Source organism: Camelus bactrianus, chromosome 11 (genome assembly GCF_048773025.1).
Source record: "Camelus bactrianus isolate YW-2024 breed Bactrian camel chromosome 11, ASM4877302v1, whole genome shotgun sequence".
Classification (NCBI taxonomy): domain Eukaryota; kingdom Metazoa; phylum Chordata; class Mammalia; order Artiodactyla; family Camelidae; genus Camelus; species Camelus bactrianus.
In genome coordinates, this window is record NC_133549.1 from 43,270,035 (window position 1) to 43,297,514 (window position 27,480).

The 27,480-nt window shown below is 36.8% G+C and overlaps 1 protein-coding gene across 10 annotated transcripts in view; it reads right to left on the reverse strand.

The window, feature by feature from the left end:
- Positions 1–1,365: 1,365 nt before the first annotated feature.
- R3HCC1L (R3H domain and coiled-coil containing 1 like) overlaps positions 1,366–27,480 on the reverse strand; it is an 80,024-nt gene continuing 53,909 nt past the window's right edge. For all 10 annotated transcript variants that reach the window (XM_010971084.3, XM_045507545.2, XM_045507544.2 and 7 more), the window contains 6 exons: positions 25,142–26,955; positions 15,586–15,761; positions 11,049–11,119; positions 10,105–10,200; positions 9,469–9,609; positions 1,366–2,189 (listed from right to left, as the gene is read on the reverse strand). In XM_010971084.3, the coding sequence (XP_010969386.1) occupies positions 2,122–2,189; positions 9,469–9,609; positions 10,105–10,200; positions 11,049–11,119; positions 15,586–15,761; positions 25,142–26,941 (2,352 nt within the window). In that variant the 5' untranslated portion in view covers positions 26,942–26,955 and the 3' untranslated portion in view covers positions 1,366–2,121. The remainder of the gene's footprint in view (positions 2,190–9,468; positions 9,610–10,104; positions 10,201–11,048; positions 11,120–15,585; positions 15,762–25,141; positions 26,956–27,480) is intronic.

Here is a 27,480-nt window from a genome sequence, read left to right on the forward strand (position 1 = left end):
GACTCCACAGTGTTCAGTACCGATTAAAAAAATTATTTCCCTGGGTCTACTTACAAGATAAATCTGAAAGTTAGAGGTGGCTGACTGTTACCTGAAAAAAGTGTTAAGTTACTAGCCACCTAGTACACAGCATTACACAGCATCTCTCACAGGATGAGAACAAAAGTAACTTCTTGAAATCATGAGTACTACAAGAAAACTGGGTAATAAACACGGGGCTATGTTACCATTAACAACACTCTTAAAAGCCAAAATTGTCACCAGAAAGGGAGAGCACCCTCAAAGGCAAATGACAGGAACAATCATCTTTTTTTACTGCCCAAGACCATTCTCAGCCTTGAAGAATCAAAACAGAGCGAAGATATACCTCAGAGGTGCACTGCTCAGTGTGAAACCTGGCTACAGTTCCCTGCACTGCCTTTCAAATGCAGCCATACTGTTCAAACAAACCTGCCTCTGTCCTGTGAAGAGCACGAGTTGTGCAGCCACAACCACAGTCAGAGAGAGCAGCACAGGCAGAGGGTCAAGAGCAGGACGTGATGAACCCCCCGACTTGGAATGGAGGTACTGAACACGAACAAGGGACAGACCAAGAGTGAGGAAAAACAATGCTGAGGAACTGTATGAGGGCTCTGAGACCAGAACAGCAGCAGGGACAGCTGGGTCAGGACTAAGACCCAAGGCCAGTGTCATTTGAGGAACATCTGGACAGAGCCTCACTCCACCATGTTCTAGGCAAGGCTAATAATCCATCATTGTCACAGGCTCTAAATCATACAAAAATGAGGCTACTGCCCTCATTGAAAGCACGATGAGACACTATTTCTTGTTACCTCAGCATCCTAAGGTCTAGCATACTATTTCCTCAGGAAGGACCTACTTTCCCAAAACACTGAGAATGCACATATGAGATGGATAAAATCTGAGTTGACGGCTCTGACTCGTCAGGGCCTTTTAGGACATCTCTCACTGCTCAGAGGTGTTTGTTTTATTCTGTACACTCTTCACTGTAATGGATGTGTGGTACTGCTTGCCAAATGCCTCTGGCACAGGCTGAGAAGATCATATTAAGAACATGCTGTGTGCCAGATGCCTTCTGCAGGATGTCAGATTTGACAGAAGTAGCAAAAGGTGAGAAGATGGGGTGGGGATGTGCAAGGATGACAAGAAGGGGAGAGGAGCTGCCATATACCATCCCTGGAAACTATTTTTGTAGGATACTCTGGAGCACAGAGATGACCAGCAGTCTTCTCAGTGGGGTTCAATAAAACCAATGGATCCACTGAACCCATGCAGAGCATTATAGGGGTGAGCTGTTCCCCAATTTCTTTGTGGGAATGACAAAACTGACAAACAGCAGAGTGATATATGTCATAAAATGGGCTTTAATGTCTCCCTCTTACAACATGACAGTACTGCTTAAACTGGAACTGGTGCACAGCTCCCAAGACCGGCTTCCTATGAGGAACGAGACTGGCATGCCCCTGGCTGCCTTGCAGCTGGAGCAGCCCCAGGCACTCAGCTCAGTATAAACCCTGGAGTCCAGACACCTGTATCTGCTGCAGTCCACCAACTCTGGGGCTCTAGAACTGGCAGTGTAGAGTCTGTGAATACCAAGTTCAGCAGACAGCCTTCCATCTCTCTGTGTTAACTGCTCCCTCCCCTTCCCACCCACTCCTGCTCCTGGCAATATTGCTGTTCTCAGCCTTGTGAGGTACTAAGGAACACTTTGCCTTTGCTGGGCCTAAATCTCCCATCATTGCAGGTTTGAATCCTCTGTTTTGTATTTGGTTAAAACATCCTGGAAGTGTGACCCGTGCTAACATGACGTGACCTGTCCAGGGGACTCTTGGAAGTCACATCTTCCAAGTTTCTTCCTAGCTGATGGCGCCTTTCCATGCCCAACACAGTAAGGCAATTCCAAGGAACTGCATTTAGGAGTGAAGACAGACAGAAGTCTATCTTCTTCCTATACTCAGTCAACCCTTGTCTTGATCACTTTATCTCTCTTTCATTAACATGCACATTTGCATGTATACAGAGCTCTGGAAAAATCCTCGTATCTGAAGACTATGGAAATATTTCTGAATTCATGGAATTATCCCTTTCAATGAGTGATGTTCAAACTGCAGACTGGTCTCTGCCTTCCCAGATATCTTCCCGTTGCTTGGCTTCCAATCGTTTTCTCTCTGTAAACAAGGGCAGTGTTAAAAACGGTAGTATACTTCACATAATCAGTGACTTTCCCTTAACATGAATTAGAAGACAAATTTTCATCACGAGATAGGTGGATTCCCTGGTTTTCCTCTTACCTGATTCCAAGAGTTAGTATTTTTCACTTTCCAAGTGCTTGTAAGTGGAACCAACATTACTATTACTATATAATAAAAAGAGAAAGATCTGGGACTAATAGAAATAAAAAGCATATGGAATAAGTCTGAACTTACCAGGATCCAGATTCTAGTCTTGCTGATAATGTACTTATTTTAGTTCTATTTCTCAACTGTGTTAGTGCTTCAACATGACTGCCCGTTATTCCCAGTCTTTGCAAATATTTCAATAGGGATCAAGAACATGTTTCAGTATTCTTCTTCCATCCTCTTGCTCAAATGGAAATAGTAGCCACTGGGCTTTAGTCATATCTCCTTACTACAATCTTACCAAAAGAATATTTCACAAGAAAATCGAATTTCAATAATTTCAGAGCACTTTCAGGAGCCAGAAATCTTGTGGAATACCAATTCTGACATGGAAAAATGACCACATATAATGAAGAAAAACTAAACATTCTAAATAAAAACAAAAACACGCACAAATCTGGACAATCCATCTTCAGATTTTAATCCAGAAGCCTGGTTTCCATGTAACACTTCTGATACAATACAGACCATACATGGTTTGGTGACCCAAGCACTTTACTAGGTGCCACAATACCAGTTCTAATTTCATGGCCAGTCAGTCATTGATCTGGACACCACAAAATGCAGGTGATTAACCCAAGTGCTTCCTTCCAAGGACAATTATTTCAGATAATGTCTGCAAGAGATTTTTCAAGTCATGAACCAGGGGGATTACAGAAATCAAGGTGAGTTTAGAGTTAATACTTGCTATTTTGACATATCTTTCCAAATCAGTAAAATCCCTGTATTATATTTGACTCAACTTTAAGGGCAAAGAACTTGATCAGGAAGCTGACTGGCACTTGGAAATGTGAGAAAGAGAAATCTGCTGCTATTTGGGCACCATCTTGTGGCATTATCTGAATATAGCAGCAAAGTTACAAGAGGCCAAAAATGGGGGTCAGCAAATTCCAAACTGAAGGCTAGTTAATTTAGTGTCCTGTGACTCAGTTTTAAGGTGGGCTTGAATTGGGGTGGGATTCTCCAGAGAGTCAGCACTAAGGATAAGAGGCTTGTCTAAAGGATTCCGGAATTTCTTAGGAAGGCCGACTGTGATTCTGATTCTTACAAACAGGGAAATAGGAGGAGATCAAAAGGCAAAGGCAACCTTGGATGAAAGCAACCAAAAACTGGCTCTGGATTCCAAGAAAAAGTGAATAAATCAGAAAACTCAGTTATTAGAACTCAATATTTTCAGTAAGCTCAGAAACTTGTATCAGAAAGGCAAAGTGGAAGTGATAAGAAAAATCTAGGAGCGGTAGAAAAACAGAATGACTGGCCCCCAATCCATCATTTCAAAGCCAAAGTAGCTCTGAAAATAAAATTTCGTTTTTTAAAAAGTCTGAGGTGAAAACTCATTTGGTGGTAAATGTAACCTGAAAGGACATGAGGCTGCTTATAGTCTTTATATAGTCCATTTAGTGTGAATAGTCAGTCATACACTCTGCTACAGAAATATTAAGGTTAATGTGTTCAGTTTTGGTGTATGAAACATGTATTAAGATAAACATATTATCATTCTAAAACTGAAATAGTTTAGAATTCTGAGACATTTCCTACCTAATACTTTCTAATAGAAGACTGTAGATCTGTTACCAAATATACATAAATATAAGAGGAAATTCTGGTGATAAACCATGATAAAACCAGCAAGAGTAGGGAGACAAACTGAGAAGCACAAAGAAATAGTGAAAATGTGAAGCTTAAATTTAGAAATACAGAACATGAATAGAATACAGGAATTTAGGTTAAGATGAGAACTAAAAAATAAAATTTTCTTCATTTTAAAAAAGAAATGGAAGCTTGGAGGGGGTTAAGTACCTTTGCCTAAGAGTACACAATCAGTGAAAACCTGAAGCTGGAACCCAGATCTTCAATTCTTAAACCAGCATACTCTCCACTATCCTGACATCTGAAAAGAAGATCTAAAAATATGTACACAGAAAAGGAAAAAAATGTATCATCAGAAAGATAAAGAATAAACTATGTTGTCCCTTCATTAAAGAGAAGAGAAAGTAGATAATAACTGATGGACTGTATTTTAAAAAGGCTCTGATTAACTTTACTTCCACCAATTAAAAAAAGTAAACTAAGTAAAGAGAAAGCCCAACAGCAGCCATAAGGGCAAGGAACTAAAGAAGAACAGAAGAATCAATATGAAATGATTAACCTAAAGCACTCACATAAGCTGACCCTGAAGACTTTCATTTCTCAGTATAATAAATAAATTGGCAGAAATGATTATATTAAATGAGTTGAGTTCTCACTAAGGGAATGAAAAGTGTTGAAGATAGAAAGAGGCCAGTTTGGTGTCATCTTTAAAAAAATAAAGAAAAGGGGATGTAAATTAAAACCTTCAAAATTTACTTCTACACCTAAGAAAATAACAAAGAAAAATCATCACAAAGTCCACTTGTAGCCGCCTACAGAGTAATAATCAACATGAAGACTTGATGTACAAGTCTGGTCAAACTAATCTAATTGCCTTCTTTTATAGATTGACAGACCTTGTAGATCAAGAAGAGGCAATATAAATAACCTCTTAATTTTAGCAAGTTTTAGATTTCAGGTTTACCAAGTATGTATATAATCATTAATATACTGGGAAAATGGAGTCTGGATCACATAAGTATTGAGGGAGCATTAACTATGGAGAGTTGGTTATCAATATATTAAGTATAACGTGCTATTTACTTAGCAGTAATTGGTGAACTGGTCAGTCAGTCCCAGGGTTAACATCTTCATCTCTGATCTAGGTCAAGGACATAAGTTTATTAAAAAGCAGGTGACACCCAAAATATGGGTAAATACTCATTGGGGGAGAAAAGACGCCAGGAAAATGCCATAAGACCTGGATTATGAGTCATCAGGGCAGCACTGTCCTCGAAGGCAGGGAATTCCTAATAAGGATTTCAGAAGACAGCAACTGTGATTACATTTTTATTACAGTTGACTAAGTATCCTATAGAGATGATTTTACTTTAAAGATCTTAGCAATTTCATTAATCAAACTGGGGATCAAATGACTGTTTACTTACTCTGTCTCTCAGGCCTGTGACCCCAAAGATGGCCTTTTAGAACCAGGCAATTAATCACCTATTCCCAAGAGTAAAATGGAATGAAGTTATGAAATAAAATTATGGCAGGCTTTGAAAATGAGAGGGTAGCTTATTCTGAGAATAATGTCTATCTCCAACTTTAGGTGGGAATCAAGTCTTTTGGTAAGTAGAACATAGGGAAATTTTACATGTATTCCTGAGTCTGGTCTTTAAAATGTAGTTTTATCATTTAATATAAATCCTTGGTTTAAAACATGTGATTAAGTCAAATACAAAGTACTCAAGGATGATCTATGCTTTCATTTCCCACTGTTAGTACAGTTCTGATCTGTCATGTATTCTGTTAGACTAAAAGATCTGTTCCTCACATTCAAAGACTTGAAGCTCTTATCCTCCAGATATATACAATATGACTTGCTTACAACGATTTGGGTACTTCCTTTTTCTCGATTCCTCCCAGAGTAACTTTACATTTTGAATTTCCTTTTTAAGGACTAAGACAAAGACTTCTCAATAAAAGGGTAAGAAGACCAAAGTAGGGTGGAACTTGGCAAGAAAGTATTTAAACCTCAAAATCACAAATCCCAAATTCACCCATCAGAAGGGTTCCGTATACAGTGTTCAACTCTTGTGTTTTATAAAGGAAATCACGGAGGACTTGAAAGAATTCAGAGTAGAATCATGAATAAAATTAGATTTGTGAAGAAAAATTAATGTCATTCACATATTCAGTCAATGAATATGTACACTTGAGTATCTTTTTATGAACTAGACACTGTGCTGGACAGCAGGACTCTTAAAGAAAGGCTAGGAGATTATTATATAGTTTTATTAATAAAACTACCTATATCAGGCTGGCACACAGATTTCAATTTCTGTGCTAATTCTGATCAGCTGGCAATGGTCAAGTCAAAACTCACCATGAAAGAGTGTCATGACTGAATAGTACCGTCTGTCATGGATAATGAATGGGGAGCAACAGTAATCAGTACACATTTGTCATTAATGGCTTATATTACTGTAATGAATTCTAATTTCCCAAGAGTTACATAAATAATAGCACTCTAAATATGTAAAAGCACTTTTCTAAACATTTTTATACATGTTAATTTATGTTGCTCAAAAAATTCTCTATGTTTAGGTAAGTCAGGCACTCACTTTGTTGGAAACTGGGGCACAGAGAGGTATGAGAGACTTGCCCACAGCCACACAGCTAGTTAATGACAAAAACTTCATTACAGCCCAGATTCCCTCTTTCCTAAATGCTCTGCCCTTGATCTTTATAGTTAAAGGCTGTCAGAACAGATGTTCTCTATTTCTATTAAATAAAAGAGAAGAGGAAACTGTTTTAAATATTATACAGGCTTCAGTTAGACCTAAGTAAGAATTTTCTGATAGTGAAAGCTCTAACTGTTGGAACAGATAACTAAAAAGAAGTTTGTCATATTTCATTTTCTGAAGACCTTATAAATTTTTATGTATTTTTTTCTGTGAAAAAAATATTACCCCAAAAGTCCTTCAAAAGGGATTACAGAATTGTAGAAGAAGCATGGGTTTTAATTAAAGAGGCCTAGATTCAAGTGCCTCCTCCCAATTTACCACCTGGGTGATCTTAAGTCAGTTACTTAACTTTTCTGGGCCAGCTCTAAACTGAAGATAACACCATCCTCATGACAGAGTTATCATAATATGTTATATTGCCAGGAATTTCCTTCCAATCCTTTAAATCACAAAAACTTTTTCATGGCTTTTAATCATAAAATCTTCAGAATTGGAGGGAAGAAACAACTGCTTAAATTATCAGGTTCACATTTTCTTTCTTACTGAAGGCAGATATCCTGACTAGATTGCCAGTCTTAAGGACAGGAACAAAATTTTGCCATTTCTCTAATTCTCCTAATTAGGGAGCACAGTGCTTTGCACACGGCAGGTACTCAGTGAATGCCAAATGTAGCTGATAGAGAATCAAATAAAAATATGCACTGGAATCTGTGCTGGACTCACCATATAATAATATTGCTGCTATTACTAAAAATAGCAGCAGCTAACATTTATCACATACTTATGACAGGCCTATAGAAACTGGAGAGAAAGCATTCCTATGGGTTTTAAAGATGACTAAGTATCTTTGTGAATTATCTCGCTTGATTTCCATTTTATGGATGAGGAAACAGAGGCCTCCAGAGAGTAGGTAACTTGCCCAAGGTGACATAGCCAGTCAATGGCAGAGTTTAAATGAAGACTCAGGCAGTCTGATTCCAGAGTCTATGATGTTATTTCCTATGTTGTACTGATCCCTTCCTCTACAGTGGAAGAAGATCTGGAACAAAAATATCTGGTCTGTTTAACACCTAAACAGTACTTTCAATTTCCACAGAAAAAAATCTTTATGTGAGAAGTCTTAGGATCCATGCAGGCAATTGTAAGAGTATGTGCTCAATGCATAAAACCAGAAAGAGATATATCAGGAATTTTCCATACACATTTTCTCAGATAAGAAGAATGGGAGAACTCTGAAGCATAAAGAAGGAAGAGTTCTCTATAATCTGTACAGCCTCAGCACCAATGGCTAGGAGGAACTTATCATAATGGGTCCCCATTCACAACATACAGGCCTTCTTTTAAAAAGTAACAGGGTACCCACTTAGCCAACAGTCTCATTTTTAATTGTATCACTGAAATGTCCTTTGTATACCTGGGCATTTAAAACAAGTACTTCAAGTGGAGCTGCATGCTGCACTGCAAAAAGAACCACATCTCCTTTTATAGATACCACTGTTACTACCTTCTACTGATCTTTTGAGATAACTGCAGTTATTACAGAGAAATCATTTTCCTCAGAGATAACCAATTAATACAGGGTTAAGGACATTGTACATTTTCCTTTAGTCTACTTTAGTGCTGTTAGAGCCATCTTTAAAAATCAGAGGAATCCTCCCCTGTTTCTACAGTCTATAAAAGGCCTTTGAGTCAACAATGCTTAGGAAAAATCAAAACTACCTCATTACAATCATTAAGGTTTCAAGAATTAGCTGGGTTCAACTCTGAAACTCTAGCACCTGCCATTGACACACTCTGTCACTGGTTATCTGGCCAATGCAGCTGAGAGTCCGTAAGCTGCCAGCTATCACCAAAGCAAAGTGGACAGGAAGTATTAATGGCCTTGTTAGACCAGCAATAAACAAGGTGTTTGAAACTTCAATTCGTTTAATGGAAAAATGAAGTTACTTTTCGGTTAGTGGAATTTTCAGAATAAATTGCCTTCAGAGATTCCACAGATCATGGGCTAAGGCAATGAGACTGTCTAAAGCCTGAAGGTTGATAAAAAGTACTTAAGCGCAAAACCGGAGTCCCAGGTCTTTACATACTACTCAATCTATAAAGGGAAGAGAGACATTTAACCTCAACTCCAAACTACAGGGAAAGAAAAACCCTGGATAAAAGATTTTCTAAGAACTCTTGAGTACTGGAAAATAATCAGAAGATTAGGTTAATCTAGATGTGCTCTAATGGAACCACTTAGGACTGTCTTTAGAGAAAAAAATCCCTCCTACAGTTATTATCATCAATGTCACTTGCTGGCTTTTCCTTAATCTGTCTTCTACCTAAGATCTAAACCATTTGATAATATCATGGCCATCATGGCCCAGTAAAACCACAGCAAATAATGTTTTCCACCTGGGAGACTATTATGCCTTCACAGGAAAATTTTTCTGAGAGTCAGAGCAAGAACTATAGAAAAAGCCATAGATGAGCCACAAAGACAGAACCTGTCTCTTGGAAAACAACAGCAGGAGCACGGATTAGGATGCCTTGTGTGTGAAACAGGCAGACAAATCCTGAAATGCCTACTTCCTAAATATAAGGCATGAAAACAATTTCAATACACTTGGAAAGCTTCTAGGAAATGGAAATAACAAAATGGAATGGGCTTCATTTTTTTTTTTTAAATACATGCCTTATAGTGATATCTTAAGACCCTAGAGAAGAATGCCACCACTTCAACTTACCTCGGGCTTCTTGCAGTTTCTTGAGCTCTGCTTCCCGTTCCATTTTGCTCTGCTTACTTCGAACCCCAAGGGCACTGATGACTAACCTTCTGGCTAGGGCTGCTGAAGTCTCAGGACGCTCCTTTGCTGGCTGGAGGAACTCTGAATGGGAGAAAGGGAGGGAGTAGGAGGGAGTAAGGAAGAGAAAGCACTCTAGCTCCAAGTGATTTAACTCCGTAATTAACATACAAAATAGACTAACAAGGGCTGCATCAGCAGTAATGAACACAAGCCTGATAGATGAAGATCAGAGGAAATTAACATGGCAAAGCACAAACAACCCTGCCTTCATTATCTGTATTAACACAATTTCTTACAGAGACTCTATCAAACAGCTAAACACAGAGGTAGACTAGATAAGGATGTCATCAGAAAATGGCTGCTGCATTGCTTGCAGTTAGTATCTCCCACTCTATCCAAGTGGCTGCTCAGATGCAATTTTTCCAACATAGCCCTTTTCTCTTTTCTTTTCTTCCTTAAAAATTTTTTTCCTTTAACACTAAAAAGTGGTATTTCTTTAGAACTCTGGATGCTATACAAGAGCTGGAAAAAAACACCACTATCAACAAGAAAAAGCTCCTGAGACTACAGGCTTACCAGCATAAGCTCTAGCTTTGGCCTTGGCTGCTCTTGTGGCCTGTGACAAGGGCCGGATCTTCACCATGGTATGTTTACTACCCAGAGCATCACGAGCTGTAAAGAAGAATAAATATAAAGAAGTAGAAGACATGTAGAAGAGTGATGCAAAAAAAAAACTTAAGGCTAGTTCTTAGGAAGTATTTCCTAGATGTTATGCTTTATTTTTCATGGTAAGCAAAAGAAATGGTAAGCTCTAGAAAATCCGTAAGGAACAACTTGGCAGTGATTATTTTAGATCAGGGATCAGCAAACTATGGCTTTGTGACCAAACCCAGTCAACCACCTGTTTTTGTAAATTTTACTGAAGCAGAGCCAAGCTCGTTCATTTATTTATTATGTTGCCACAACAGCAGAGTTAAAATGTGACAGAAACCTTATACCCTAAAATATTTACTATCTGGCCCTTTACAGAATAAGTTTGCAGACCCCTATTTTAGGTGATTCAGACAAGAATCAACATCTCTAATTTCTCTGAATGCCTCTGCATCAGATCTGTCATGAGGCCAATGATATAAGTGAAAAGGTCAAATCATGTATTCAGAAAGTGTTACAATTCTCACTTCAAATTCATTTGTCTGGGTAGAGGGGGAGTGGAATCACAAATATTTTAAGATTTAGTCACACTGGTCTCTTAAGTCTCTATCTATAATCTGTTTATGCACAATCATAACTGACAATTATGAGGCAATTAACCTTGGAAGGAGCTATCTCTCCAAATACCACTGGATTAGGGTAAAAAGGGAGAGGGGGAGTATGTGGGTACCAAAGTGACATGCCTCAAAAACATGTAACTTCCAATTATCTATATTGTCTGAATGCCAGGTGACTGGAATAAAAGGGAAATAAAGATAAGTAGCAGGAAAAAATGGACAATAAGAACAATGAATCCACTAGGTGAATACCTGTAATTGGACTGGAGAATACTCCTAGGGCATGTGTATCATCCACCCATTTAATATCAAATCCTTTCTTTCTGCAAAAAGAAGACAATTTTATTAAGTAAAATTTACTTTTATGAAGTCTGTTTCAAATAGAGTCTCATAAAGCATTTCATGATGAGCTAGGAATACTCAATGAGTGCACAGGTGGAATGGGGATAATGACACACAAAATGACTTGGAGGACAGAAGAAGCCACTGAATTTTAAAAGCAATAATACCATCATAAAGAACTACCTGGGAGTATTTTACGTTCCTAGCCATTTTATATGCATCAACTAATTAATCTTCACATTTTCCCTGGGGAAGTAAATATTTATCGCACTATTTACAGGAGATTTTCTTGGGGGAATGGAACAAGAAGATGTGGAAAGAGGAAGCAAAGGAGGACAGAAGAATATTAGAGGAGGAGGTAGACAAGGAAGGTCACCTACTTAATGCTCAAGGATAGAGACATGTGGAGAGGGAGAGAGAGACAACTCATTCAAAGCAGTAATAATAATAATAATAATAACAACAACAACAACAATAACAATAATAATAAAAGGAAGACAAAGGACAACTATAATCAGAAAGGCTGACTTACTCTTTCCAGTTGTAGAAGAGAAGTAAACAAGAGAATATGGGCAAGAATTATGGCCAAGTCAGAAAAATTCAGAATAAAGGAAATTAAGATGAGAGAAATATCAGATCAGATTAGAAGGAATAAAAAAAATTAAGTATTTAAAAAAAAACAACCCTTTATTTTAGAGCAGAGCTATATAGAGAGCATAAGGGCTATCAGGATGATAGCATGACAGTTATTATTTTTTCAGCTAGGAGTTTAAAACCGCTCATGGACTCAGTATAGTTCTGTGGAAAGAGGATGGGGTTTGTGGGTCAGATATAAATGGACTCAGGTTCTGCCACTTTGCGACTATGGGTAGATTTTTAACCCCTCTTTAAGCTAGGTCTGCTCATCTGTAGAAATGGGCATAGTTCCTTCCTAACAGACTTGTGAAAATAGAAATGAGATCATCCATGACAAGGCAAAGAGCATGGTGTTGAGCACTTAGTGGACATTTAATAAATGAATGGGGCCACTATTTTTTATTATTAATAGCAGCATTCATCAGGAAGATGATTAATATTGATGAAGAAGTTGACTCTGGTATTTGACTCACAGGTGTTAGTTACTATAGGCGTTTGCACCATGACCTGTTCTCTTTTTTCATAAAGCACCATAAAGAAAACAGACAACCACTAAAATATTTCTCTCTTTAAGAACTAGTCAAGAAAAAATTTCCTTTGAGGGAAAAAGGAATAAAGAGGCATTGAAGGTTAGTAAGAGAATTTCCTGAATGTAAGGGTAAGTTTGATCATGGCATAAAGTAACCACAGGGGTTGGAGACTGAAAAAGTTCAACTGTAGAAGTCTATATTATAAGATAGTTGATAAAAGATAGAAAAAATCTTAGATGGGCTCTGGAGGGCCTTTTAGACTTTGGAATTTCATAATCCTTTAAAATGTTTCTCCTCTCTTGAAAATGTTTTCAGAGATAGAAAAATGGTCTTGCAGGTAAGATTAGGAAGAAACAAAGTAAAGGGAAGTTAATAATTCTTAAAAATTAGTTAACCTTCAGTAAATTCCAGACATCAACAAAACTGACCCTTGGTTTTAAAAATAATCATTATTAGTGACAATCCAAGGTAGTTCTAATTTGGGGTTTAATCTCGTTAGCTGCTTTTTAAAATCTGTTATGCATTTTATCTGGAACAGGCCCTGATAACTTAACATAACTCTAAGTGTATACCCACCACACAACAAAATAAAATACCTGGCTGCTAACTAGTTTTATCTGTTCTAGAACTTTACAGAAAAATAGAGTGCTTATTTTTGTACATAAAGTTTCAATGAATATAGCCATGCTCATCTGTTTATGTATTGTCTATAGCTGCTTTTGTGCAATGATGGCAGAGTTGACTAAAATATTTACTATCTGACCCATAAGAAAAATTTGGGAGCTAAACCTAATTCAAGATAAACATGAATTGAATTTTAGATTTAAATCTGTAATATCAGACAACAGACCTGGTTCATTGTTAATATCAGGACTGGAGCATTGAAGTATAATCCCTTCTTGGTATTATTTTCTTCCAGACCCTAAAACTCTTTTTCTTAACTTTCTTTCTAGATTATTTCTTTATTCTCAAAGCTTATTTTTTCTTATAAGCTAAAGGTACAGTCATATACTTCTGACTCTTTTATCGTCCCAATATACATATAAACTATATTCATACATAACAAGAGGTAGTGCAATTATTCTCAAACCCACTTATATCAGTTTTAGTTTATATTTTCACTACATAATTTAATTAAATAAAATAAAAGAAAGAAATGTAAGTGTGAAAAAGAGCTTTAAAAAAGAGAGAAAACAAGTTAACCTATAAGGAATTTACACTCAGACGATTCTAAAGGTACATAAAAGATCTTGCTGCAAGTCATAGGTGTTATCAAGGTGACATATAAGAACTCTTCAATCAGTAGACTAGTAACTTAAAAAAAAAAAAGGCCTTAGCATCACATCAAAGCCTGGCAAGTAAATGGACATTTATATGTATTGTTAAAATAAGTTGGTTAAGACAGAGAACATTCATTTTTTAATCATTCTCCACTTGAATATTTCTATCTCGGTAGTCAGAATAACCCCAAATCAATATATTTACCTTACAGTGCCTTTTGGACTTATTAGGGCCCTTGGTGCTTGGCAGAAGAAAATATATCCTCTCAGGAGAAATCCTCTTTTATTGTAAGCCTCAATTCCCATAATTAAAATTCCAAAGAAATGGTCAGCTTTTTTTTTTACAGTTAAAAACAAACAAACAAATAAACAAAAAACCACACACACAAAAAAACTAAACTTCAAAAAAAAAAGTAAGGCACTATGAGTGAGAATCTGTACAGAAACAGAATTAAAACGACTTCAGGTAAAGGAATTACCAAACAGACTACAGAAGGTCTGTATTTAATCTACTTAAAGAGACTTAAAATCTTGAAAATACTTGGAGAAAAAAAAGCACACTAAAAAATGGCCATGCAGATTTGAAAAATAGAGAACTTCGAAAAATGAGACACAAAAAATGGAATTTAAAAATTCAATGAACAGATTTAACAACAAATTAAACACAGTTGAGAGAAAAAATAGTGAACTTGGACATAGAACTAAAGAAATTACTCAGAATGTAACAGAGACAAAGAAATGAAAAATCTGAAAGGCAATATGAGGATTAGGTGAGAAGGTCTAATACATATTTAACTGACATCTTAGAGAATGTGAAAGAGAGACTGGTACTGAGCTAATATTTGAAGTAATGTCCAGTGTTCTCCAAAACCAATGAAAAATACTTATTCACTGATTTAGGAATCCCAAATAATCTCAAGAATAAAAAAAAAAGAGAAAAGAAACAACAAAGCCACATCATACTGAAAATGCACAATATCAAAGACAGAGAAGCTTAAGAGCATCCAAAGAGAAAAGACAGATTACATTCAGAAGCAACAGTAGGCTTTCAACTGGCTTATTCTCATTCTATATAAAGAAAGGAGAAAGCAGAATAAAATCTTCAAGTTTCTGAGAGAAAAATAACTGCCAACCTAGAATTCTATACTCAGCAAAAATGTCTTTCAAGAATGAAGCTGAAATAAAGCCATTAAGAAACAACACCAACAAAACCCAATTAAGTGTGTTATCAGCAGATTGTTACTAAATTAAATACTAAAGAATATGTTCCATGCAAAAAGATTTCAGATGAAAGATATGAGATGCAAGGAGGTATAAATGAAGAATACAGAAAGTGGATAAATCTGAATGCTGAATATATAAAACAATAATAACATCAAATGGAGTTTAAAAAGAAAAAAGAAAACACTAAAATCACAATCGCATATATTAGTTGAGGGTCTGGGAGACACTGGAATGGAACTGGGGAATGGAAATAAAAATCCTTAAGATTGTAAAGACTGTAAAAATATTAACTTTAGCTACTGATAAGTTAAGCGTGCATTTTGTAATTTCTAAAGTAACCATCGAATAATAGAAACTGTATCATTTCCCAAAAATATGGAATGAGAAAAAATACCTCATCAATCCAAAAGAAGGCAAGAAAGAAGAGAAAAAAATAGAACAAGTAAACACACAAAAAAAGATGGCAGGCATACATCCAGATATATCGATAATTACAATAAATATAAATGGACTAAATGCGCCACGAATAAGTCATTACTGATGATATTCTTATTAAATGCTAAAATGGGGTCTAGAAAGACTATTTGGCATTTTTAAGGAACTTAGAAGAAAAGTTGTTTGATACAGGAGATTTCTAATGGGCTTAGAAAAGACAGTAAACAAACATGATGTCAACATGACAGGGAATAGGAAAACAAGAGATGATTTTTCAGACAACGTTTTAAGAAAACTTCATCCCACCTTCCCTAACATCTCCAATAGTTTGCAAATACTTACTGATAATTGCAGAAAACCCGTAGCAGGTCTTCAGTACGAAATTCTTGGGGGAAGTCATAAATTTCAATGACATGTGGGAATTCACAATCACTGAGGTCAGTATCAGGAACTTCATGGTTGTAATAATCAAATCTAGGTTCCTGGATGCTTTCTCTATTCTTCATACTCCCTGATAACTAGGGAGGAGGAAACATACATATGACTGTTACATCAAGCCAGAGCAGTATAAAATATCCTCCCCTATATAAACAGTCCTCCTCTTTGTCTCCATGTTCCTATTCCTTAACCTTTAGCATTGTCTATTAATACTGCTCATGAATACAATAACGATCAGGGGTCTATCACCCAGTTTATATTATACCTGTGGAATACTTGAAAAGGTGTTGAAATTCCAGCAAAGACAGGCAATGCATGAAACTTAACTTGCATCTATCAACCAGTGTGTGAGAAAACATAGAATGATTACTGTGGTGAGTTACAAATGGTACATCTTAGAAAATGCATTTCAGAAAACAGCTGAAGAGATGAATTAATAGCATTTGTTTTATTTGAGCTTACTGATCAGACTCACAGTTTCTTCTCCGAAAGTCAACAAAAATCAAATAAATTTTTTTTAAATTAAAAAACACTTTGTTGGTTTACCTTTTGTTGACTGTAGCTTATAAAGAAATTTGTTAAGACAAATGTAAGTGGCACAAGTAATTATACTTAAGTTCCCTAGCATGAGAGCTACCTAAAGGAATTCTCACATAGCAGGTTAATAAATAAATTAATAACAATGAAAAGTACTTAAAATTCTACTATTTGGTGAAAAAAAAACTGAAAGCTATTAACTATTTCACATTAGAGGTAAGAGAATAAAAGGGAAAAATGGAAAATGGCAACAAAGGCATGACAGTCATTTGGTCATTCACCTGTTATAAAACCTATAAGCTTGTGATGACCACCTAAAGCCTTCAGACTCAAAAGTGTCTTCTCTCTTTTAATCACAAGCCAAACCAGAGCCCTTCAAGCTTCTCTCTTATATCCTGTGCCTCTTTTTCCCATCAATGAGGAAATGAGAACTTGCAATCCCAAGGATGTATCTCCCTTCCTTGGAGAAGCGGAAAATTTAAGAATTTTATTTGGTAGGGAGGGAAGGAGGAAGGTGATTTAGGTAAAATCAACAAAAATATATTTATTGTTGTGCCTCTAGTTCCTTTTCTCCACTAAGCTTCAGTTCTACATCTTTTAAAAAATGGGAATAACAATAATAGTACCTACATCTTACAGATAGGTGTGTGAATTAAATGAGGTGATGCAGTAAGTACTTAGCACACTACTGGTTCCTAACTATTCAATAAATTCAACCCACTTAAAACGAATTTTAACTGGGTGCCGAATCTATTACAGGCCAAGCACCATATTATTTCCACTCTGCTTAGGATATAGAAAAAAAGAAGAGAATATTTCTCATATCATAACAATGAGAAAAGACCGACTGATCTATAAAATTATGTTTCTTGAGTTTACCAGATAGCTGAGCATGCAAGACTGAGTATGCAAGGAAACTGAAATCCACAGGATGACAGGTGCCTCCTGAGAGAAACAGAACACATAAACTGTTTTGCTTCTGGTAGATCAGGGGAAGAAGTGGCCACCACACAAGCAGGCAAAAAGATACCAGCTAAAACATCTAAAAAATTGTTAAAATCATAGAGTGTACTGGTGTATCTGTTTAGAATAATTCAGAGGCCCAGGGAGGAGGGGAGTCTGCAACCACCTGCAAGTCCATCCTTACGCCAATGCTATACTGCATTGATTAATGTAGTTTTAAAATAAGTTTTCATATCAGGAAGTTTGAGTCTTCCTACTTTGCTCTTCTTTTTCAAAATCTTCAATGGCTGTATTTAAAGCTCCTATACCCTACCTACAGTAGGCAGAATGACAGCCTCTCAAAGATGTCCATGTCCTAATTCTCTCAACCAAGGAATATAATACATGGCAAAGGAGAATTAAGGTAGCAGGTGGAATTAAAGTTGCTAATCAGATGACTTTAAAAAGATTATCCTGGATTATCTAGGTGTGTCCAATATATATATCTATAAGGGTCCTTAAAAGCAGAATTGTTTCAGAAGCAGAAGAGTCAGTGTGTCAGAGTGATAAAACATGAGAAAAACCCGACTGGTCATTGCTGGCTTTGAAGGCAGAAGAAGTGGGAGAGGAGGCAAGGAATATGGGCAGCCTCTAAAAGAAGCTGAAAAAGGCAAGAAAACAGATTCTTCCTCAGAGTCCCCAGAAAGGAACATAGCCCTGGACCCATTTTTTACTTCTGACCTCCAGAACTGTAAGATAATAAATTTATGTTGTTTTAAGACACCAGTTTGTAGTAACTTATTACAGCAGTAACATTATACTAATATATATACTACCTTTATAGCTTTATGTCATGTCATCTGTTAAAATACACTATATTCCAACCAAAGAGTAATACTAATCCTAAACACATCTTGCTTCTTCCTGCCTACTGTTTTTGGTCACATTATTTTTGGTCACAGGTATAATCTGACTCCGCCTCTATACTTTCACAGCATTTACCTCATCTGCACTACTTTTATAGTACTCGCTACATAACACCTTATATTACAGTTAGACCTGGCTCTTTCTCAAACCTTAACCTGACTACCTAACCACCCATCCAATAAACATTTAATGTATGTTTAACGTACATAAGAAAAAGAATTTGAACAAAGAATTTTAGTAAGTAATAAACTCATATGAGGAAGGTGTTACCCGTGAGTAAACTCTTACTTCACTGCTCTTCTTCATGTCTCAAGTAAAGAAATCATACAGACACAAAAAAAGTACCATAGGCAGAAGTTTGCGAAGGCACACAAGGAGTGTACTGAACAGTACAGTGTGGGAACACTGAACAATGTGAGGACCTCAGAGAGTGCTACGGGCTTAATTGTATCCTCCCAAAATTCATGAGTTAAAGCCATAAACCCCAGTACCTTAGAACATGACTGTTCAGAGATAAAGTCTTTAAAGAAGTAATTAAGTTAAAATAGGGTAGACATCTGAGTGATGTCTTTTTATAAGAGGAAATCTGGACACAGACACAGAGGGAAGACCATGTGAAGACACAGGGAGAAGATGGCCATCTACAAACCAAGGAGAGATGCCTCAGGAGAAACCGACCCTTGCTGACACCTTGATCTTGGACTTCTAGCCTCCAGAATTGAGAAAACAAATTTCTGTGGTACTGTGCTCTGGAAGCCTTAGCAAACTAATACAGGGAGTAAGACTGGAAAGAGAGGCTGGAGTTTCAGTTTCTTCATCAACATTCTGATTCTATAATGCAATTACAAGGGACATGTCATCTTTATCCCTGAATCCCCCCGCTGCACGCATTAGCTTGCATAAACTAGGCATTCAAAAAACACTTGTGGAATTAATAAAATGCACATGCCTCAAGTTAATTACTTTGTCCAAATGCATCCTTATCAGGACTGATTCTACACAGAGAACTCTTCAGTAAGAATTTGATTTATGTAACATGTAATTTTTAAATGATTCTGGATGGCATTCTGAAATTTGAGGGGAAAATGACACTTTTTCTTTCCCAATAAGCTTTAATTGCTCTGGATATATAAATCATGCAGAAAATCCAATTTAATACATTATAAAAGGAAAACAACAACAACAAAATTTCAAAATAGATCATCTAAACTTCTCATAAGGACAAATTCAGGACCTAAATCTGGGAACATTTCATAATTTTTTACAAGCTGCTCTCACAGCCTGGGATGCCTTGTCTGCTCCTGATCTTTCTTCTAAGACCCAGCTTCAATCTTTATCTCCTCTTGAAGCTTTCCCTGTTGACTCTATTTTGATGGTTTCTCCTTTCCCTATACTACTGTATCATAACACTTGGCAGTTGGATATATACCATATTTCATCAATTCTAAGATGAACATTTTCACATGTTAACATCTCCAATATCAGTATGCATCTTATAACCATGCATATTGTCACTGCTTGCCTGCACATGCCTAAGCACCAAAAGCACCAGTATCTAAATCTACAGAAAGGGTGGTCAGTAGTGTGGAAGAAAATCTGGGTATAAGAATAGCTCTCTACATATGTGCAAAGATGGTTTAAGAATCCAGCAACAATGATTTTTGCTTCTTTTATGTATTCTTAAGAAATGCTGTATCATCAAAGTTCTTGATGACAACAAGATAGAAAGTCATCAACGACTGAGTCAAGAAATCATTAGAAAGAGTTGGACTATAAACATGAAGTTTTAGGAAACCTTAACCAATTTATTTCACCTACATTTTCTTTATGTAAGAAATGATGTGTGATAAAAATTTATGTCTAATTAAGTCTAAAAGAACTCATTCAATATGTATAAAATAAAAATTCCAAAGGGTAAGCATTGTGTGAATGTTTAATTTCTTTTTTTTGTTTATTTATCATCATATTATTTATTTTTTATTTTGGCTGAGGGGTGGGGGAGGTAATCAGGTTTATTTATTTTTGGAGGAGGTACTAGGGATTGAACACAGTACCTCATGCATGCTAAGCATGCACTTTACCAATTGAGCTACACTCTCTCCCTTAATTTCTTTCTTAGTGATACGTAATGATATATTTCACAATCAGTGGCATTTTCAATTCAATGAAATAGAATATTTCTTTATTTTTTTTTCTATTCATTTCTGAGTGTAAGTCTCATTGGCTCCAGAAGACTATGAACTCCTTAATTATTATCCTTCTCTTTTTATACCTCACATCACCAATATCAGAGCTGGGCCAGAATAGCTATACAGTCTGTTGACTGGCTAAGACATTTAGGTAGAGGCAAAGGCTTACTGTCATGGAAAGAGCCCAGGGTCAGAAACCAGGAGACTTGGATTCTGGTGACAACTCTAACACTAACCTTAGCTAGGTCAGTAATATCCTTTCTGGGCCTTAATTACCTTACCTATAAAGCAAGAGGGCTAGACTATATGATGTTACAGGTCCTTTCCAATGCTAACATTCCACTTTTTAAAAAAGATGTGTACAGTTCTAACTCTTAGACAGGTTAAAGTTCTAGTTTCTAGTCCTTATCGTTCAAGGGCTATGTTATAATCTTGGCTCTGATCCTGGAAGGTAGGAATAAGAACAATTCTGTAGGTAACACAATTAAATATAATGAACCACTTTAGACTATAGTTGTGGCTATAACAAATTAAAGTATTGGGGGCATCAGGAGGTTACAGGGACGTGGACAACAGAGACTGGCCCAGTAGTTGGTGGTATGATGTTACTGCAGTTGCTTCAAATGTCACCATGTCTATTTACATACTTATTTAAAGAATTAACCCATGTAGTCAATTCTCAATTATGTAGGTTAGGTTATTCAAGCCCTTTGTTTCTTTTTTCTCTTCCACTACGTAACTGCTTAACTCACCTTCTATTGAAGAAAACAAATTCAAAAATTTATTATTAACTATAAACCTTGATAAATTAAAAGATTTGGAGAACAGGCTTAAGCTATAAACAACAAAAAGATGTTTTACCCATTTAACTTCCCATTTTTGGCAAATAGGGAAATAACACTTTTTTTTTTTAAGTATTTCAAGTCTTTTCAAATTTCTCATGATCTAAGTTCAAATATATCCAAAAAGAGTTCCCTAAAAAGATTATAAAACTATAGTGTATATAACATACAGCATGTTCTATAACTTTCAACCCTCTTCTATTCTGCTTTGGGCATAAGTCCTTTAAACCAGTAGAAGGATAAATTCCGACTTTTAAATTCTAACATTTCATACATTAAGTGTACAAGTAGATAATGTCTTCAGTGGTGTTCCCTACCTGCAAGTAAAATTATCTAATGTATCTAGGCTATGGCTCCACTGACCTTATGAAGAAACCAAGGCCAGGAATGCAACTTTTGACTTCATAAAATGTATAACACGAAATGTGTAGAATGGTATTCAAGGTGCCATCTAAAGACTTCTCTAAGACAGGTATCAACAACATCTCAATATCTCTGATTATCATCAGTGAGAAAAATCCATGGCCACAGCTTTGGATTAAGGCATAGTAAGAGTAGAAAGTGTGAAACTGAACAAGAAAGCAGAAAAGGAAAAGGACAAAAGAAAATAAGACAAAAAGAAAGCTACAATAACGAGGCATGTACAGTGCCCCACCAATTGGTCAGATGATCCCCTACTGACCCCAGTGCCAGACAACAAATTTGAGAGCTTGAGTTTCCTAGTAATGAATGGTACAGCGAATTTCCTGAACCAACATGGAGGTGGCTCCTATTCAGACAGTACAGAAAGGTTAATATGGCAGACTGATGCTGGCATTTGGGGGAAGATGCTAAACCCACCCACTAAACAGTGCAAACAGTGTAGTATATTAAAATTATAGTCAAGAGGAAGACTGAGAAAGCAGGGAGACATATCTGGATTTCCTCCTTTTCCCAGCACAACTAGAAAGACTAGGTGGAGAGATAACATTGTACAAATGTGAATAGGAACACACAGAAGGAAGATGATCTGGGAATGAACGGCATTCCTTTTTCTCTTTTCCATAGTTCTACATTGTTAGTACCTTCTAGAACAGAAAGAAACTCCTACCTAAATATTTACCCCTATCCAAAAACACTAATCAAGGCCAGAAATGGCCAGTGAAGGGACCAGATGCAAGGGCCTATCAACATCAGTATTATGTTGCTGGTATCTTCCTAACTCTTGTACCAATAGATTTGCTGATCAGTACAGGAGGCAGCAAGAGAAGTTTTATCTAGACAACAGTAATTCCTGTTCTTATACCAAGATCTCACAGGGTTAAAAGAAGTCACGTCAACATCCTTTTCTTTATCAATTATCAACTTCAATCTTTGGGGACCCCATACCACAGCTTTAGGAGATTGTGTGATCTTTGGAAACTCATCAAGAGTTGCAGTTCTGGGAGCTCAACAATGACCTACCTATGTTCTCTACTCCTCTCTCCAGCAGTTTCAGATGTTCAAATGTTGCAGGAAACTGCTTCACATGCCAGTGGCTACCACACCTTCCTCTACAGCATGCCTCCCTGCCTATCAGAAGTATTAGGCATACCTCCATGGCTAGGCATTGTCAACAAAGAAACAGCCCAGCTGGGAAAAGAGCCAAAAATCTTTGGTTGGAAAGTTTTCAAGGTAGGCAGACACTCTGGTTGAGCCTTTAATAAAATACGTTTGAAACAATATAAATAATAAATTAGGAGTAATAGTCACCAAAGAGCTATTAATGTTATTGGATTTATGACATCTTTTAATAATACTATCATTATTACATTTTCAAAAACCCAAAGCACAGGAGACCATACTTTGGAGTTGGATTCACTACCTTCACTCTCAGTTCAACTCCTTCTTTCTTGCTCTCATCCGTCCTCATGCCTCAACATAGACCCCACACCCTACCAAGCACCTCCAAAGATAATGAAACACAACATCCAGGCACTGGCTGTCTTCAGCTTAAAACACTACCTACTCCGTTTTCCTGCCGTTCCCAGCTTTAGGTCATGCTACTGTCCTCTTTGGCTATATTACTATGCTCCTCAAAAGACTTAGTTGCCTAAATTCTTTTGCACCTATTCTAAACAATGTTAAGATCTGAAAAACAGAGTTGCACACCTGAACCTCCCTTCCCTGAATATAGAAGCCATAGCCCATAAGCTACCACACAGAATCCAAGTTCCAGCAGCAATGATGTTCTGAAAGCCCCTGGAGGCTACCCTAAAAAGGCAGAGAGCAACCCTGCCCTACTGCCTACATCCATTCAATAAATATTTATTGAGTTCTATCCTGTATAAAAGGCTCTGTATCCCATGCCCTTCTTTCGTAGGAAGCAGTTCGTTCTCTCATGAACACACCTGTGCTCTCCGACCCCCGCAGGCAGTCCCTCTGCCAACTCCTGCAAACACCGTTTTCTTCCTTAGACTAAGGCCTTCTCCCAATGCTTGGATTCTTAATAACTTCTCTATATTCACCTAACCTCCCATATTATTAGTATGTCTTAACTTATTTGGGTCTAAAACCTCTATAGACTGACAGCCATCTCTAGTTACCATACTCACATTCTGATACACATTTAAGTTTGTGTATTGCCTTTGAACAGTGGTTCTCACTTTATGTGCATCAGAACCACTTGAAAAACTTGTAAACATACAGACTGCTGGGCTAAAGAGTTTGTATTTCCAGCAAGTTCCCAGGTGATGCTCATGCTGCTGGCCCAGGGACCATACTTCGGAAATCATCACCTTTGAGAATCTGATGAAAGTTATTAAAAATTGCATATATGTATAAAATTTTGCAATCTCAAGGGGTTTGTGGATGTTAATTTGGAGATACTTTCTTGCTCTGTATTTCTTTCTAAGGAATGTTTAAGACCTATTATTTCCTGATTTGATCATAAGAAGTACTAACTGTGGTATAAACGTGTGTGCAAACACCTCCTAAGAGTAAGGAGGAATTAAATGCTTGGCACTGGAAAGTCAGTTCTGCCCAAATGGTCTGCCCTCTTCGGTCTCACGTGTCTCTTCTATACATGCTTGTGACCATTTTTCTGTACTTCCGGTTCAATTCTCAGAAACAAGACTCATCATTTAAAGGCTCTTTAGAATCACTCAAACAAAACTACTTCATAAGTGAGGAAGTGGTCTGGTAGAAAGAACATAAACATTGGATTGAGACAAAAGTAGACTGAAATTCTGGTTGTACCTTTCCTAAAGATATAACCATTAACTTTCAATTTCCTCATTTACAAAACTGGAGATTTTACAGGAAATCATTTTTTCCCCTTTTAGGCAAAGATTATATGAATTCACTTATTATAAAGAATAAAAGGGGGAATGATTCTACTATTTAAAACCAACGATTCTTATTTATGGTATGGAATTTAAATGCTGGATAGAGAGAGAATGTCTAAATTAAGAAAATCTAAAAAGTAAACTAAGTTCTAAGATGCCTTCAAACCCAACACTTTGTATTTATGAACTCTAACTGGCCAGCATACTTCTGTACTTAACAATAATTTATTCTTCAACTCAGCATATACTCCTTAAATAATCATACCTTCCTTTATTCTACCTTCCCCCCTTATTTCCTTCCCTCTATAATATATAACATTCCAACATCTGCTGGAAAAATAAGATAAATATGAATAATAATAATTTATTTTCCTTCCCTCAAGTAGGCTGATATAAAATACATCTTGTCAACACAGAAAAGCCCTTTGGAAGAAGTTTCCCTCTGTATTTTCTCTACAGATAGCCAAAATCTATTAAATTCACTAAGCTCTCTCAGGATTTGGCTGTTATAGATATAGATCAATGCTATGTTTTATTTTTTAAAGATCTATCAGATAGTCTTTTCTCAATCTATAATCCTACTAGTTTGTTGCAATCTCTTACCTTGAATATAGTATGAGTGAATATACGTAAATGTCTATCAAAATTACTCCCCAAAACCCCAGGTTCTATGAATCTATAAATGATCTAAGCATCAAGCAATTCCTAGTAAACATACCTCCTGTAGAAGACGTGGATCCAGGCAGTCACCATCATCATTAAACATAGACTCCCAGCTCTCCTCAGTAGTGGTACTTCCCTCTTCGTGAGAAGTTTCAACTGTTTTTGGTTCCAGGGATGTTTCCATAGATACTGATTCTATATCAGGAAAGGATACACCAAATTCTATATTCTCTGAGTCATCTTCCTCTTCTGTTTTGAACTCTTCAGCAGTTTTTAGTTCACGCAATGCCTCCAATATATCACCAGTACTATCTAGATCACTGCCCAAGGTACCGTCTGAGAGTACTTTTGTCCCATTTAACATACTTTGTTCAGAGTCCAAAAAAGTGTTACAATAACTACCAGCAATCTTCTTTAAAGGTAAGGAGGAAGCACAATCTGACAAGCTCTCTATCGACTTTCCTGTTGACTCTGTGAAACCAGATGAAATACTCTCAGCATAAATATCTGAGCAAGCAGTCAGGTTGCTAGAATCTTCAGTGTCATTTTCACTTTTAACTACATGAAGAGGGGCTGTATCTGCACTCATTTCTAAATAGTTTGAAAAAACACTTGTGTCGCTACAGGCCTCATCAGCTACTCTAACTGCAACTACACAAGGGCTGCCTACAGTTACTTGATCAGATATGGTATGTGTAATGTCCATCATACATACCTTACTGGTAATGTCATCTACACTCTTAGACCCATCATCTGAATATGTTTCATGAGCAAGGACAGCTGTATCAGAAGGTTCATGCTTCACAAATAACTCATCAGCAGTGCTGTCATTCTCCTCATACTCTCTAATCACTGTTGGATCAAAACTGCCATCTGCGCTCCCTGATTTGCTGACTATAGTCATCTGATGAGAAATGTGACCCAGAGTCTCAGGAATGGAATCTATACCTTTCTGACCCAAGATGAAATCTGAACTGTTGCCTCTATCAGCAACATTCTCAGCTTCAAAGTCTATACAAGTTTGATCAGTGATACCATCTGAACTTCCAGGAACAGAACCAGTGGGGATGCCTCCATTGCTGAGCTTCAACATACCACCTGATGTTTGGATGCCATGTGCAATTCCAGAATCAGAGCTTAGTTTTACTGGTGCAGTCATACTCTGAGGTTTCAACACAGTACTAAAAACTCCAGGAAACTGGGATAGTATCTCCACAACCTTAGCATCAGTTCCAATTCTGCTTTCCAAATCTCTGTCTTCAGATGTTTCCCCACTTAGTTCATGCCTACTGAAATCACAGAATTCCATGTTTTGGAATGGTTTGTTTAGAACCTGAGCCTTGCTGATTTCTGAACAAGACTGAGATAAAAGCAACCCCTCATGTCCGGTCACGTCTGTGGTTTCAATCTCCAAACACTCTACCTTCTTTGGTTTAAAATGTCTTTGTAAAGGTACACTAGGTATAATCCCAGGATTTGGAACTCTTTGCTGATGTCCTTGGGATAATACTCCTTTGGATTCTGTGGTTCTCTTAGATGGGCAAACTCCATCTTTATTTCTTTCTTGAAGGCATGTGTCTTTTTTCAATTTTGTTGAAGATTTCTTTCCTTCCCTACGATTGTGCTCCTTTTTATCAGGATTAATACTTAGTCTTTGAGCACCAGGTTTGTCTCTAAAGATCTCCTTTTGGGAGAGAGATTCTTTTTGTTCTTTCACCACGGACTTATGTGGACCACAGCTTTTTCCCTCATCACCTGATTTGAGCAGTACTACACCCCTTCGAGCTTTGGGTACATAAAGCGCCATGTCAGGTCTTCTGACTCGAGCTCTGCATCTCTCTGCTTCTTGCTGCATGGCACCACCTCAATCTGCAAGAAAAGAGAGTGATTCAATTACCAAATACTAATTACAGTGTATTGAACCAAGAGATTTTTTAAAGACTAGGTAGAGGGCCTACTAATCCATCTATAAAAACCCTCAAGTTAAAAGAAAGTAAAGCCTGCCATAAAATAATTAATGCAATTAGGTAAGCAGCTAAGGAAAGTAAATTCCAAAATAACTCAAGAGCCCATGAATTTTATCCATATAGCTACTTTCCTCTACCTCCCAAGTCCTCTCTACTTTTTTAACAACTAGCCTTTTCTTCAACTAAAATAAAACCAATTAGAAAAGTGACTGCAAGCGATCAGGTACTCATAAAACACAGGAGCTCAGATTTTATATTGAAGAATATATTCAAGGAGTACCTCCAGAAGTACATTTGTTCAACATAAATATATATACATAAATAAGATTTTTTAAAGTAACGTATGAATGGAAGTAACTTGAATGTAGGCTAGAAAATGAGACAACTAGTCAGGGACTGCTTTCTAGAAGACATTACTTGTGAACTA